This window comes from Colobus angolensis, unplaced genomic scaffold (assembly GCF_000951035.1).
Source record: "Colobus angolensis palliatus isolate OR3802 unplaced genomic scaffold, Cang.pa_1.0 Scaffold14, whole genome shotgun sequence".
Classification (NCBI taxonomy): Eukaryota; Metazoa; Chordata; class Mammalia; order Primates; family Cercopithecidae; genus Colobus; species Colobus angolensis.
In genome coordinates this window covers 15,762,637-15,778,956 of record NW_012114488.1, presented here as the reverse complement: position 1 = coordinate 15,778,956, position 16,320 = coordinate 15,762,637, and the positions used below count along the sequence as shown (strand labels likewise).

Here is a 16,320-nt window from a genome sequence, read left to right as displayed (position 1 = left end):
CTGTACTCCAGCCTGGGTGACAGAGCCAGCCTCTGTTTCCAAAAAAAAAAAGAAAATGAAAAAAAGAAAGGGAGAGAAAATGTCCCCTAGTGGATTACATTTTAACCACTGTGCTAACTGAGAGATAGCCTGCTATTTCTTCAGGGGACATGAGGGCTGATAAGCATCTCATTGCATGGTCCTGGGGACAGAAGAACAAAGGCTAACATGTGGAAAAGGGCAACTAAAGAAAGAAGAGCCACCTCCAGGTTAATTAGTACAAGTCTCCTCGCTGATATGCCCTAATACACTAAAACAGCAGTAAAAACAATCTGCACATTGACATGGAGGGCACAGATAAACTTTCTGAGGACCCTTACCACGACAGAGGGATGCTGTACATGAGTCCTTAGTAGATTAATTAAGTTCTTGCTATTTCCATTTGGAAATGATACTGTTCTCTTGGGGCTATGCAGAGATGTTCATTTTGATGAAATAAGTTGTCCTAGAATGGCAGTTCCCAGGCAGCAGAGCCTGGGCTGGAGGAAGGTGGAAAGTGGGGGTGGCAAGGAGCTGGCAGGTGCAAATGTCAGGCCAGCAATGCAGTCCAGCTTTCATGGACATGCATCACCTAGGAAGTTGTGACTTGGCTGCAGTTTCCACTTCAGATGAGACGGAAGGGTGAACTGTACCTCACCTCCTGGTGAGGTTGACGTTTCCTGGTGTTTATAACTTTCTTCGTAAATACTTGCAAGGAATTTACCATTTTAATGCTGGAAGAGACGTCTATTCCTTCATAAGAGGACCTGAGTGGATCTTGATTGCAGGCCTTATGCAGGGCAGAGCTAAGGAAATTCAATTTGTCTCCAATCTTATTTGAATGTTCTTTTCTCTTTTTTTGAGACAGAGTCTTGCTGTCTCACCCAGGCTGGAGTGCAATGGCACCATCTCGGCTCACTGCAACCTCCGCCTGCCAGGTTCAAGCAATTCTCCTGCCTCAGCCTCCCCAGTATCTGGGACTACAGAAGCACGCCACCATGACCGGCTAATTTTTTGTATTTTAAGTAGAGATGGGGTTTCACCATGCTGGTCAGGCTGGTCTCGAACTCCTGACCTCATGATCCACCCTCTTTGGCCTCCCAAAGTGCTGGGATCACAGGCGTGAGCCACCGCACCCAGCCTATTTGAATGTTCTTATGCCTGCTACAAGTGCAGCAGCAGAATCTCCACACATCTTGCGTTTGAAAGTTTTCTGTAGTTCCTTTAGCATACAGAGGCTGGGGAAGGTTAGAGACTGATTTGCACTTTTTAGACATATAGTTGATCATTGAACAACACATGTCTGAACTGTTACACACAGATTTTTTTCAATAAATGTGTTAGAAAATGTTTTGGAATTTTTGCAACAATTTGAAAAAAACTCAAAGACAAACCATGTAGCTAGAAATATCAAAAAAAAGTAGAAAAAGTTAAGTATGTCATGAATGCATAAAATATATGTAGATACCTAGTCTATTTTATTATTTACTACCATAAAATATATACAAAACTATTGCAAAAGTTAAAATTTAGTAAATCTTATATATACAAACACTCACAGATCGTATATGGTGCTATTCTCAGTTGAGAGAAGTGTACATAAACATACAGAGGCAGTATTCAATTGTAACTGCATACATTTAACCTTAGTGCATACCACACTACTGTAATAATTTCATAGCCTCCTCCTGTTGCTGTTGCAACGAGCTCAGGTGTTGCGAGTATCCGCTTAAAACGTGCTGTGGCCGGGCGCGGTGGCTCAAGCCTGTAATCCCAGCACTTTGGGAGGCCGAGACGGGCGGATCACGAGGTCAGGAGATCGAGACCATCCTGACTAACACGGTGAAACCCCGTCTCTACTAAAAAATACAAAACAAAAACAAAAACAAAAAAAAACTAGCCGGGCGAGGTGGCGGGCACCTGTAGTCCCAGCTACTCAGGAGGCTGAGGCAGGAGAATGGCGTAAACCCGGGAGGCGGAGCTTGCAGTGACCCGAGATCTAGTCACTGCACTCCAGCCTGGGCGACAGAGGGAGACTCCCTCTCAAAAAAAAAAAACAAAAAACCTGCTGTGATGCTCAACATCCCGGCACAAGCAGTTCATCCCCAGTGTGCATCACAGTAAAAAGTGCCCTCTCCCTGTTCGCATGTATTTTTCCTCCTGTTTCGTGCTGTACTGTAAACCTTGAATAACACCATGGGATCCATATGAAGTGGCACTAGTGATGCTGGAAGTGCTCCCAAGAAGCAGAGAAAAGTCATGACATTTGACATTACAAGAAAAACCTCATCTGCCTGATATGTAACAGAGACTGAGGTCTGCAGCTGGGGTTGCTTCCATTTCAGACAGATGATTCATCTTGTAAATAGGCAGTGTAAACTTATTGTATGGGTAAATACAGAACAGTACTATAGATGTATTTTCTCTTCCTTATGATTTTCTTACAAGTGTTCCCTTTTCCCTAGCTTACTTTATTGTGAGAACACAGTATATAATACATATAACATACAAAATGCATGTTAGTAACTGTTGCTGGCCAACAACAAGCTATTAGTAATTAGGTTTGGGGGAGTCAAAGTTATACCTGGATTTTCTACTGTGTATGGTCAGGGTGCCAAGCCCCCAAGTTGATCAAGGGTTAACTGTAATCCTAAAAGAATCTAATATAATATTATACACAGTAAGTGGTCAATAAATAATGAATTGAACTAGATAAGAATACACAAATCTCAGAATATGTGCAACCTGATCGTAGTACACAGAGATCTCTCTCTATATATATATGTCTTTTCTCAGTTCATGACATTCTTTCAGGTAGAAAGTGCCTTATTTTGAATTAGTTGTCTTTAGAGCAAAAATCCCTCTAAGAGTGCAGTGTGGATTCCTATGCACAATCTGGAATAGTCCATTGCTTCATGCCTACCCTGGGCATGAAGGGCCATGCCACAGCAGAAGTGTCTATGCACCCACCCCTGTCTATACCTAAGCAACGCATTCATTCCTCTTTGCTCCTCTCTTACAGGCTACAGAGTGTGGTGGCTTCAGCACAGAGCTCTGCTCAACATCCCTCTGTGCTTTCACGATGCTGATGGATTATGAAGGTAGGGAAGAAGCCAGGAGACTACTACGAGGGCAACTAATTTACAAAATCAGCCAGGAGACTAATTTACAAAATCAGCCAGGAGACTACTACGAGGGCAACTAATTTACAAAATCACATTTGTAGAATTGAGTTCATCCAACTACCAGGGGAAAGTTGGGCAAGAGCTATACCAACACCACCCAAGTCAAAACCAAAACAACAGGAAAAGAAAATTATGTGGATATAGAATTTCTGACAACATCATTCCCAAGGTGCCTTATCCAAGAGGAACTGCTAAAATAATATTTTAAGTGGAAGTAAATACATGCTGGAAGCATTATATATTAGTAGAGTCTGTGTTTTTTTTCCCAAAGTACTTTCTAAAGCACACCAACATAAGCCCCCTAAGAGACATTTTACATTAAAAATAAAACATGTCTGGGTGCAGCACACCAACATGGCACAAGTATACATATGTAACAAACCTGCACGTTATGCACATGTACCCTAGAACTTAAAGTATAATAAAAATAAATAAAAAAATAAAAAATAAAAAAATAAAACATGTCTTCACTGCTGGTTTCACAACTTACCTCCATCTTCTGTCCCCTTTAATGAACTGGGCCATGAGGTGAGTCAGAGAGGATAAAGGGAGTGGTAAGAATTTGAGGAGAGAGGAGAGTGAGGCTAAAATAGGAAATCAGGAAATGTGATTAGGTCCCCCCTGTCCCTCACATGGGGCCGCCCTCTTATTGCCCAACGTGGTTTCTTCTCGAGGGTTCTGCATGGTTCCTCAATCCCAGGGAATTCCGCAGGACGTTCCACCCAAGGCCACTGGGCTCCCATCTCTACTCTTTTGCTAGTTAACGAATAAGAAGGAATTTCACTGCCTGGAAACAGGAACGATGCTTTCTGGTCCTTATTTCACACCTAAAACAGAGAGGTCAATTGGATTATTCCTAAATATCTCTGAACACTAAAATAGAAGTTTTAAAGCATACGTACTCCCTGGTCGCTCTAGCCTTAAGTCAGGGAAAAGTACAGATTCAACATTTACAATTGACAGAGACGCTTTTCACTTAGTGCTACCACTCTGGCTTTATTTCATGAGAATGAGAATATAATAATATGCCATACGTTCATTTGGGTGAAAGATTGACGTCTTATAACATAGTTTATAATTACAGAAAACATGTGAATTCACTGGGAATAAAGAAATTTTGAAGATAACAAAATATTTTCACTTACGTTGTAATTTCTATGTCATTTGGTGTAGGATGTGGAGATATTAATGTTTACACCTAACTTAAGTCTGTCATCTAAGACCTGAAAGGGTTGTGTCTATCAGCTGCACCCCTGGGTAGCCACGTAACCTCGGGGGAGGCCTCAGCCCCATCCCTGGAACAGCAGGAATGAGAACAGCACTGCCTGTTGGGAAGATTGAGGGAGGCTATGGACGTGCAGTGCTTGGCAGAGGGTCTCGTCACGGAAGGTACCAGCAAATGTGAGATACTTTTATGATTTTATTTTCTCCAAAAGAAAGGGAATAAAAGAAGAGGGGAAGAAACAAGAGTAATTGCGAGAGATAAAGTACGAGGGGTGAGGGAAGGAGTAAGGAGACATGAAGGCAGCGTGGAGCAACCGAGGGGGCAGATGGCTTTCACCACTTCCCAGCATCTATTGCAGATTCCACCCTCAAACATTTTGTAAGGACCCTTTATTCAAGGTAATGTTTGAACCCTGCTGAGCCAGTGGCGTGGGTCTCTGAGAGAATAATTAACTTAATTTGACTATCTGGTTTGTGGATGCGTTTACTCTCATGTAAGTCAACAGCATCCTGGGATTGGGACACACTTTCTGGGCACTGCTGGCCAGTCCCAAAATGGAACATAAGGAAGTGGTTCTTCTACTTCTTTTATTTCTGAAATCAGGTAAGACATAGTTTTTTTTTAATTATAATAATTATTTTTTCTCCCACAATGTAGTAAAAATACATATGCCATGGCTTTATGTGCAATTCTTTTAATTTTTGATTCATGAAACTCCCAGTTGAAAATCTTGTCTAAGATTGAGGAATTCTTCAAGACATAAGTTTAATTTTCCTGTGAAGACTGTCAGTGTGCTGGAATGAATGGGCAGAGAAAATAATGGGTGATTTTTCAAATCTAAATGAGTGCCCCCACATAATGGCTGGTCTAATTGAAAAACAGCCAATGTAGCTAACTATGCAAAGGATGGCTAAGCTCTTCGCCTCGTTCTCAGTTTGATTAATTTATATCATCTCTGTTATGGTGTCATGCTCCCCTCACTTGCAAGTTAAAACAATGAAATATCTCTTTGAATATATTCTGTTCCCTCACCAGTTCATGGTGGCGGTGGGGTCGGGGACTCAGCATTTCTCTCTTTGTTATGGCCTGAATAAGGCTTTCCATAGGTATGCGTTTGCTGCTTATCCCTGGAGAAATTACACGCATCCATTTGCCAGATGCTGTATGCAGATAGTGATTCAACAAATACTCACTTAGTGCTTGAGTTAGGTCCCCACATTTTTATACATATATACATACCTGTCTGTAAATGTCAGTGTGAGTGTGTGTTCCTTACAAACAGTAGCTTATTTAGCTCGTGGTATAGGTAGAGTGGCATATTCATCCTCATTTTATAAACAAAGAAATCTAGACTTAGGAAAATCATGTTATTTGCTCAGTGACCAAATTCTCAAATCAGGAAAATAAAGAAACCTGGATTTAAGCCAGGTTTCCCAGAAGGAATCTAGGGCTCTTCTCACTTTTCAGCTTTGTTTAACCCTTTGAAAGAATATTCTAAACATGTTCTAGTAGTTTTTTTTCTTTTAAAGCTTTATTGAGATATAGTTAACATATAGAATTCACCCATTTAAGGCATACAATCCAATGGATTTCAATATATTGAGAGTTGTGCAGCCACCATCAGAATACATTTTTAAACTATTCATACCCCCAAAAAGGCACTCCATTCTCCTTAGCTGTTACCCCCAGTCTGCAGCTTCTGGCAACCACTAATCTACTTTCTGTATTTATATCTTTGCCATTTTTGAACATTTCATACAAACAGAATCATATGATTTGCTAGTAGTTCTTCATGTAAATAATGTATACATACTTGAAATTCAATCTATAAATTACCAGATAAAATTTTACAAGTTACACTTTAGAGCCAAATACATTTGAATTTAGTGGAAGCCATTCAAGGAACTATCAAAGAAAATACAGAGCAGGAGAAAATTAAACAAAGAAACTTTTGTAAGAAATCGATGTGTGTTGGGGGTTATGAATATTATATTTCAGCCCACGGAAACTAGAACATAGATCACTATGAACTTAATCAGCGGGCTACACCAAAAGGCTAGAACAAACTTCTCTGCCACAGGATTAACATATGTTTTAACCAACCTAGGGGGCACATTCTCTCATTTTTGGAAAGCAAGGCTTTCTGTGGATATATCATCTTTCCAGTATGTTGGAATGCCCGGGGAAAGGAAAAAGTTTCTTTTACAGCCATGCTTAGTGGGAAGTGGAGAAACATGTTCCATTTCACAAATTACTAAGTATTTTACACATGCAAATATGCATACACATTCACACACCACAGTGAGGAAGAAATTCTCACAGCATTAATAAAATACATTTGCATCAGTAGCAATATACATCTACATTTTACCTATAATATAAATGTATTTTTCCACCAAAAGATTTGTTTGACGTTTCCTTGCCAGCAAATAAGCCCTATCAAATCCTATTGCCACATGAGTCCTAGAGGTGAATAAGAGAAAAAAAAATGGGGGAAAATTATTTCAAATTAAAAAGAAAAATGTTTGATTATGATTTGGGATATTTCCTAGGAACAGGAGCTGGGGAGGGGATCTCAGCAGTGATGTGCTATGAAGCATAATAACATGACACAGAGGTAACTTAATTGAAGGGGGAAATAAATGGAAGTTTTCTTTTTTTGAACATCAGTTGTAGCCTGCTCTGCTATACTTTAAAAAAACTCTTCAGAAAGTTTAACTTAACTCACTGTAGGGCACACTTTGTGGATTTATGGTGTGTTTTGAAGTCACATTCTGAGCTGTAGAAGTAACCAAAACACAACTCTTCTTGGAAATGAGAGTTCAAGTTGACAGAAAGTGCAGGGTGAAGACATGGATACGGGCCTAAAGCATCTATTTCTTTGTGATCTTTTGATACATCTCTCAAGTACTTTTTGGTGGATTGGGTTTAGAATGCATCAGCCAACTCCTGCTCAATAATCCATTTTTCCAGCCTGGAGCATCTTAAATTGAGGAAGGACAAAGTCCCAGAGGTGGGGAGCAGGGGAACTTTGGCCTAGGACTTTGCATGAATCGATGAGGGTGCATCCCCCTCCCTGTCCTCCCCTTGTGCTCTGTGTACCCTCAGGAGGTCAGGACCGGCCTTTCTGAGAATGAGAATCTGTTCATTTGCCTTCCTACTGGATACTTGTCATCAGCATACAAACCAATGCGCTCTGAAGTGTGCCATCTTTCAGAACCTCCCCTGACAGCATGTTCCCTGGAGGGCTCGCTGTCTTCAGAGTCAGGCTTGTCTCCTGCTGCCGCCTCCACTGCTCTCCCAGTCCCTCGGTAACCCACTCCCTCTGCCTGCAGCCCCCACCACACCTCTGAAAGTGGTCAAGGTTGTCCTGTTGTCTAATTCCATAGAGCTTGGCTATCTTCATTTTATTAGCCTCTTTGGGCCTCTCACCCTGTGAAAATCACTAGCATTCTGTGCCAAGGATGAAGCTGGCATCTCCAGGCTTGGAATAGAGCTGCCAAAGCTCAGCCAGATGTCCGGAAGAGCCTCAGGACAGGGGACACTCTGTAGCCTTGTGGTCGGAGCACAGCTGAGGCCCCCTTGGCCACCCTCTGCCACGACCAGGCAGAAAGCAGCTTTCGGACAGATTCATTGTCTCAGATTTGATCTCAAGGAAAAACCAAGACCAGTATTTGTCCCAGGTTCTGCTTTTTTACAATTTCCTCCGAAATCCAGAGACCTGTCAACACCTTGAAAAAACTGATTTCTCCCCAATTAGTAGTGTTGTGTGACTGTAGGAAGCCCAGTACAAAAATGGCCTGCTTTGCTGGGGAGCTTCTTACCCTCCAGTGTTTTGCCCAATTTTTGTCCGAGGTGGTAACGTAATTTAGTTCAGTTCTTATTTATTTCCAATATCATCCATGCACCAAAATCTATGTATCTCAAGGGGGACCATTCAGAGGATGCCCCCCACCAGTTAAAGTGACAGTGTCAGAACCAAAGCACATATTGTAAGAAATCAAACAATGGCCTCCAAGTTCCATTTCTACCCAGGGATGAACAAATCAACATCAATCTTGGTAAAACAACTGCCACTGGTGGTGCCTTACTCTTCTCTCATGACATGGCACAATCGAGAGCAAACATATAATTTGTTCTTATTTAAGGATTTATCTCCATTAATGTGGTAACATAGTTGTTCCATAGTTCTAACCTGTTTATCAATCCAGTTAATCTTTTACTATCTTGCAATCTGTTAATGAAACTGTTTTTCTTTGTTTTATAATTTCAACTTTTAGAGTCGGGGTACATGTGCAGGTCTGTTACATAACTAAATTGTGTGACACTGAGCTTTGGGGTACAAATGATCCCATCACCCAGATAGTGAGATAAATACCTACTAATCAGGTAGTTTTTCAGCCCTCGCCTCCCTCCCTCTCTCCCTTCTCTGATAGTCCCCAGTGTCTTTTGTTGCCATCTTTATGTATGTCCACAGGCCCGACTCTGTGTTCTTAACTAAACATTTGATTCATAGCTACCCATTCTACTTCCAGTAAACAGCAAGTTTTATTTGGTTAATGCTAACCAAATAGCTTAAAAGGAAGTCATGACAATTAGACATTGGCATTGATTTCCTGACCATTTGTTCCACTTGGATCTCCCATCTCTAGGTCAAGGAGAGCCTCTGGATGACTATGTGAATACCAAGGGGGCTTCACTGTTCAGCATCACTAAGAAGCAGCTGGGGGCAGGAAGCATAGAAGAATGTGCAGCAAAATGTGAGGAGGAGAAAGAATTCACCTGCAGGTATTTCCACTGTCGTTGCACCTACCCAGAAATCTGTAATTCGGATGGCAAGTAATTTACTCACAAATGTATTGACGATTTAAGAGGAAAGAGAAATTGACGGAATCAGAGTTTGGAACTGTATTTGCTCAAAGTATGTGAAGCCATACTAACAGCTTCTTGTTAAGGTTTATTGGAGTCTTTGTTAGAAAAATACCCTAAAAGGAAGTTATTTGTTTTTACACCGGACATAAACATTAGCAGCTATTGTTCTGAGCTCCAGTTTTTAACATGATCATCAGTAAATGTTTGTTGAGGATCATGTGAATGAAAGTGTCCTAGATAGAAATGAGCAATGACTTATAGTTACAAGATCCAGTGCCTGCCCTTTAGTATTTAAGGTATAGTCAAAGAAACTGGAAATGTTAAAAAAATAAAAATAAAAAGACAGCCCAAGTGGGGTACTGCAATAATGTTAAAAAAAAAAAAAAAGACAGCCCAAGTGAGGTACAGGCATAATCAATGCATGCTCTACCCAGATCCAGAAGAAAGAACAGTGCCTAAGGTTGAGGCAGCTAGAGGAGGCTCAGGGAGGAGCTGGGAACTGAGATGGGCTTGGAGTTGAGAGAGCTCTTGACAAGCACCAGGCAGGCAGGGGAAGATGCGCCCCTAAAGCTTCTGAGGGGGACCATTAAGAGATCAAGTTGACTAAAGTAGAGACTTTATGTAGGTGATGGGCCTGGGAAAGTAACTATGGATGCCAGACTGAGCACCCACGGCAGGACCACGGGATGGAGATGGGAGGGGTCAGGGGCCAGGGTGGGGTGGAATGTGGAGCAGAGGTTCAGGGGAACTGATCAGAGTTGGGAGGTCATGGAGATGGACTATCTTGGGGAATGGGTTCAAAGCAACCAGAGTTGCTTCTTTCCAACCCAAAAACAAAAACTAAGAGGATGAATAAAGAAGAAGTAAAGCAGTTGAAACAGAAAGAAAGAGAAAATTATGAGGGAGGGAAGATAGGGGCATGAGACAACAAGATTTACTGCCACGTTGTTGTATTTTGTTCAGTACTTCATCGATGCCATGCCCAAATAACTGAAAGAGGCAGCAGTTCTGAACTCCCTGGTCCATCAAGAGATTCAATGATCTTTAGCATGTATCACATCATTTATTAATAAACATTTGTTTTATTTAAATAAAGAAAAATACTTATTGGATTTCCTGCTTTTTTCTGCAGATCATTCCAATATCACAGTAAAGAGCAACAATGTGTGATAATGGCTGAAAACAGGAAGTCCTCCATAGTCATTAGGATGAGAGATGTCATTTTATTTGAAAAGAAAGGTGAGTACATTTTCTTCCTCCTCCTCCTTCTGTCCTCCCCATCCTCCCACTCTTCCTCCTTGTCTATTCTATCTCTAATTTATGAGACTGGAGAAGGAAGGCACTATGGGGTCGTAAAATTGAATTCTGAGTTAGGACAGGATTTGATTACTAACTAGCCATGTGAGCTTGAGTATATTACCTCACCTCTTGGGTTTAATTTTTTGTTGTTCAAAACATGAAATGACTGGATTTACAAAATCACTTCTACCTCTATGACCCTGAAAATAAGATTTTTGAAATATTATTTTATATTTAACAAGGAGATGGGAAGTCTAAGCATTCCTTTTGATCTTGGCTTCTTACTCTGCAGGGTGACCATGGTCCTTGGGCCCTAATGTCTGGACGAAGTCTTGTAAAATAGAAATACTGAAGTGTTTTAATCCTCAGAAACATTTGGATTGGGACACAAATCTTATTTTTATTCTTACATTTTGGGAGACATGGTCTATATTTTTCTCAGATTTCTTAAATGTTGTCTTTTAAAAATGTGCAAAAGTTACAGTTCCTTTTCTATAGTTTATTTTAAAATGTGGGTCAATAGTCCCCCTGTTTAGAATAAGAGGCAGACAGGATTTCAATAGAAATTGCGTGCCTTCTTAGAGGTGCAAATGTTTCATGAAGCGTATGAAGATTTGAAGGGATGTGTGACACTTTAAAACCTGTTTCCTACACTATTGGTGGCCAGGTGTTAAGACCGTTAATAATAACAATTTAGCTCTCCAAATATTCTGCATCACAGGCGTTAAAGAGGACTGGAAACACCTTAGTTCTTGTATTCTTGAGGATGATTTGCCATATTGTGTCTAGTATCATGGCAAAACTCCAAGTCGCATTTTAAATAGTATTTATTTGGGTTGGAATTATTTCTACGCATTAACTCATCTTCCCAGGTTTCATTAGTTGTATGCATTGTACTTCCTTCCTTACCACTGTTTATCTCTAATTCTTGAGACTAAAGTACAGATTAAATCTAAACTTTATCTGGTGAAGTTATTAGTTCTTACAAGTAGCAAGCAAGCAGTAAAGTAAATAGGATCACCTAATTGTACCGGATTTAAAAAAAAAAAAAAAAAAAAAAGCCTGATTCTGTCTACAAAATGCTAACATTTAAATATGTCATTTGTAAATTGTTAACCAGAAGGAACATGGGAATGACTGTAGGTTGAGTTTGAAGTCTGAAGTTTGAAGGCTTAGTTTGCTTGTTTTCAAAGTGACAGAAGGCAGCAAAAGGTTATATAAACTCCGGTGGGTACATACAAACAAAAGAGAAGTGAAAAGTCAAAAGTCAGTCATTTTTTTTGGTCCTTGTTTCTTTGCTGTGGAATATTGACCTGCTCCTAACTTACCTGCCAAGGTTTTTGCCAGGAACAGTGTTAGATCACATTTACTTCTGCCACTTGCCACTAGCCACACTGCCTTCACCGAGTCCAAGACCCTATCACCACTGGTTGGGGCTACTTGTAGCTGTACACGTGATCTCTTAGAAATGTAACTGCCCTGTTTAAAGCCCTTCCCAGTGCCCTTAAAACAAGACCCAAAGACTTTCCAAACGTGCTAGGGCCCGGCCTTATTTAAGTAACCCCGGCTGCTGTTTGCTTGGCTTGCTAAACTTTCCTACACTGGCCTTACCTCTGTTCCTTCACCACTCCAAGCACACGCCCTCCTGCCTGGGACCCTCTTCACCTTTGTCCTGCTGTGCCAGCTCCTTCTCATCTCCTAGGTGTCAGCCCAATCATCACCTCCTTTGCAAATCTTCCTTGACCCCTAGACCTCCCTTTCCTAAAGTACTTTGAGTTTACACTTTCGATGAGTGTCTTATGTCTACTGTAATACTAGGTCCCAATGAAGATGTACTTGCAATCATAACACATAGCATTGGGTTCCCAATGAAGATGTACTTGCAAATCATAATACGTAGTATTGGGTTAAAAGCATTAGTTTGCTGTAGGTATGTTAGGAGTACTTTCCCCAAGAGATGGATCAATGAATTAAAAAACGGCTAAAGTGGGTAACCTTAAATGATGGTTCAAATATACCTTAAACATTTTATATTTTCATTGAAAACACAAGTGTACCTGACACCTTTTGATGTAGAGCAGAGGCTTTTTTTCTTTGAATATGGGGTCACCAGTAGGTCTCTGGTGCATTTCCTGCATAAACTATGCTCTAGTGCAACATCTACAATCATCACTTTCCTTATTTTTGAAGTGGACCATATCTCGACATTTATTAATCAATCTGAATGTGTAAAACCTTTAGATATTTATGAGTTCCTCCTCAAGCTTTATAGTCAACTATATGAGTGGGTTGCCCTTCGTGGATTTGATAGCAATTTTTTTAATGATTCATGTTTCAACTCCTTAAAAACATTTAATTTATGTTACATTTTTAACATAAAAATGTTTAGTTTTAAACATTTAATTTAGTTTAAAAAAAAACAAAAAAGAGCTTTGTTTCTTTTCACATTCATTTCTCAGTTTAGATCATCTTTAATTAAATATAACTGTAAGAAAGTTGGAAAATGCAAAGAAATGACTCGTTGTAAGCACATAACTCATGTAGGGGGAACAGACACGGGTGGGCACACTAGCAAACACCTGCCAGCTGCATGTGGACCCAGGTGGACACCGGACTGTTTTAAAGGCAGGAGAGGGCCCATTGGCTAACTGGTGAGTTGGTTGAGTGGATGCTGGTTGAGAACTTTTACTGCGAACTATTTACAGTAGACCACAATTTTATAGCCCTGTCTGGCACTTTTTCATATCACTGGGAGCCTGAAGAAATAGAAGTGGGTTGGATCTCTTTCAGTCTCTGAAAAGCCTGCCATTCCCCCATCTAAAAAGCCTTTTCCCCATTCTCTCACTCTGTCTCATCATGTACGTAACATGCATCATCGTGAAGTGATCTCATTTCATATTGTTTCCTTGAATATTTCCTGTAACCCCCCTGCCTGATTCCACTAGAACGTGAGCTCCATGATGGCCAAGCCTCTGGCTGCACTGTGCCCCATGTGTCCCCAGCATCCTGGTGGGGCTGGATACACAGAGAGCTCATAAGTAGCATTTGAATATATGAATCGAAGTATGGAATGGCTCGGTTTACTGCAGCCTTTTTGCAGATACAAAAGATGATCTTTTAGAAAGCAGAAACAAGGGGTCTGGTGCATGAGATCTTTCTCTCAACGTGACCGTGCTGTTGCAGACCTTCATGTGGTGGCTTGTGAAAGACTTTGACCACTGTGTGGACTTCCCTTCAGTGTATCTTTCAGAGTGCAAGACTGGGAATGGAAAGAATTACAGAGGGACGATGTCCAAAACAAAAAATGGCATCACCTGTCAAAAATGGAGTTCTACTTCTCCCCACAGACCTAAGTAAGACTTTCCCTTTCATCTTCGTGTTCATCTACTGTACAGTTGTCCCTCTGTGTCTGCGGGGGATTGGTTCCAGGACCCTTGTGGCTACCAAAATCTGTGCTTCCCAAGTCCCTTATATAAAATGGTGCAGTATTTGCATATAACCTACATACATTCTCTTGTACAATACCTAATATAATATAAATGCTATGTAATCGTTGTTATACGGTATTGTTTTTATTTGTATTGTGTTTTATTGTCATGTTGTTATTTTATCTCATCTTTTTCAAGTCTTTTCCATCCACAGTTGGTTGAATTTGTGGATGTGGAACCCATGGATACAGAGGATCAACTGTATTTAGGATAATTTCATCAGTTTTAATTCAAACCAGAATATGTGAATAAGCAGACAGAATCTTTTTGATGTCGATGTTCAATTATTTATAGCACCATAGTAGAACATGGTTACTTTCTATTTTTCCTTGGGTATGGAGGTTTCTTGAAGACCTAGGACATAGAAGAATGCCTAGTTAAAAACAAAATCAATGAAACTATGAGTTTTAGGCCAAATCTGAGAAAAAATCAAAGATGACTATGTTTGGGACTGCAGTAAACATATCGAGTTAGAACTCTCATCACATGTTTGACTCAAATTGTGGAGCAAAAGAGTAAATAAAATATAAAAATGAAAATGAAGATACATGAAATTCAAATCTCGCAACTTGCCTATTATTTATTTTAGTGCATTTTTTGTACTTTTCCCAGTTTGGTGTTGGGTGGCATTAAGTTCTCAGTAATGACGCTTATCAAATAGGAACTTAGTGCCTGTTACTCACCTTTATCCATTCCCCCCAACACTCAACAAATTGCCTTTGCTATATCCCTATGAGATGAGCAGATCGAATATTCCCCATGAGATAATGAAAACTGATTCAACCAAATGGCGAAGTCAGGGACAATCGAGGGCCATGGAGACACTCTGGGCCATTTTTACAAGGTAGTCTAGGCTCATCTTTATGAGGGAACTGAGGTCTTGCGGGGGTGGGGTTACCCCAAATAGGTTCACAGAAGAACCAGAAATAAAATCTGCCTTTCTAGACTGCAAGTCTTGTGATTTTCATCTAAATGGTTGTCTCTATACAGCAACTCATCTCTAGAATTGAAAATAAGCTTAACTCCCTCCTCCATCCTGCATTAATTCAAGCTGCATTTCAGAGAAAACTAGGATTTTAGAATCAGACAGATCAACTTTGAATTCTTGATCTGCTTCTTCATAGCTATTTACGCTTAGGCAACTTTTGTTTTGTTTTGTTTTACATTGCCACTCAGTCTTCTCTTCTGTAAAATGGGGATAATAACACCTTCCTCAGATGGTTTTTGTTATTAGGACTAAAAGAGAGAATGTGTAGAAAGATGTTAGTGGAATTCCTGGCACATAGTTCACATGGACAAACTACATACATAGTTCACATGGTATTAACTACAAGAATTTTTACAGGGAGAAAGGTAACTGACAAAAGCAGTTGTTTGGAATGAATTAAGACCATGGCAGGCTTTTGAGGCCTTTATATTTCTCCTGACTATGCAATAAAAATACTTTGACTCTCTAAGACTTGGCTGTCACAGTAGCAATAGTAATATTAGCTACTGTGCCAGAAGCAGCCTATCAATAGAGAAATTGAAAATCTGGCCACACAAATGCTGCAGCACTCAGCTGAAATGCATTTGCATGACAATCTCAGATGGGAATCAAGAGTGTCTCCTTCTGCCTTGCTAATAGCAAGCTGATTTTTAGAATATAATCTAAGTGCTTCTTTTCCATCCTCCCCAGATTCTCACCTGCTACACACCCTTCAGAGGGACTGGAGGAGAACTACTGCAGGAACCCGGACAACGATGGGCAGGGGCCCTGGTGCTACACTACTAATCCAGAACAGAGATATGACTACTGCGACATTCCCGAGTGTGAAGGTCAGGAGCGGCTCTAGAAAATGTTTTCATTTCTATAAAATAGAATGAACCTTCACCCTATAAAACCTTCACCCTATAAAATAATTTGTTGCAAAGCCCCTTCCCACAGGGATATTATTAATAATTGAGCAACGTATTCACCTCTCGGGAAGGAGCTAAACTTTGTTCAGACCCCCAGAATTAACCTGAATTTTTTTTTTTCTGAGACAGAGTTTTGCTCTCGTTGCCCAGGCTGGAGTGCAATGGTGCGATCTCGGCTCACTACAACCTCCACCTCCAGGTTCAAGAGATTCTCTTACCTCAGCCTCCCAAGTAGCTGGGATTACAGGCATGTGCCACCAAGTCTGGCTGATTTTGTACTTTTAGTAGAGACAGGGCTTCTCCATGTTGGTCAGGCTGGTCTTGAACTCTCGAC

At 40.5% G+C, this 16,320-nt stretch overlaps 1 protein-coding gene across 3 annotated transcripts in view; it reads left to right on the top strand.

Annotated features, from left to right (window-relative positions):
* Positions 1–4,870: 4,870 nt before the first annotated feature.
* The window catches only part of PLG (plasminogen), a 52,969-nt gene continuing 41,519 nt past the window's right edge, over positions 4,871–16,320 (top strand). The window contains exons 1-5 of one of the 3 annotated variants that reach the window (XM_011934989.1): positions 4,871–5,031; positions 9,081–9,216; positions 10,433–10,539; positions 13,838–13,952; positions 15,766–15,905. In XM_011934989.1, the coding sequence (XP_011790379.1) occupies positions 4,983–5,031; positions 9,081–9,216; positions 10,433–10,539; positions 13,838–13,952; positions 15,766–15,905 (547 nt within the window). In that variant the 5' untranslated portion in view covers positions 4,871–4,982. Of the gene's footprint in view, positions 5,032–9,080; positions 9,268–10,432; positions 10,540–10,891; positions 11,278–13,837; positions 13,953–15,765; positions 15,906–16,320 lie in introns of those variants that run through there. The other 2 variants (XM_011934988.1, XM_011934990.1) reach the window with 2 other exon arrangements.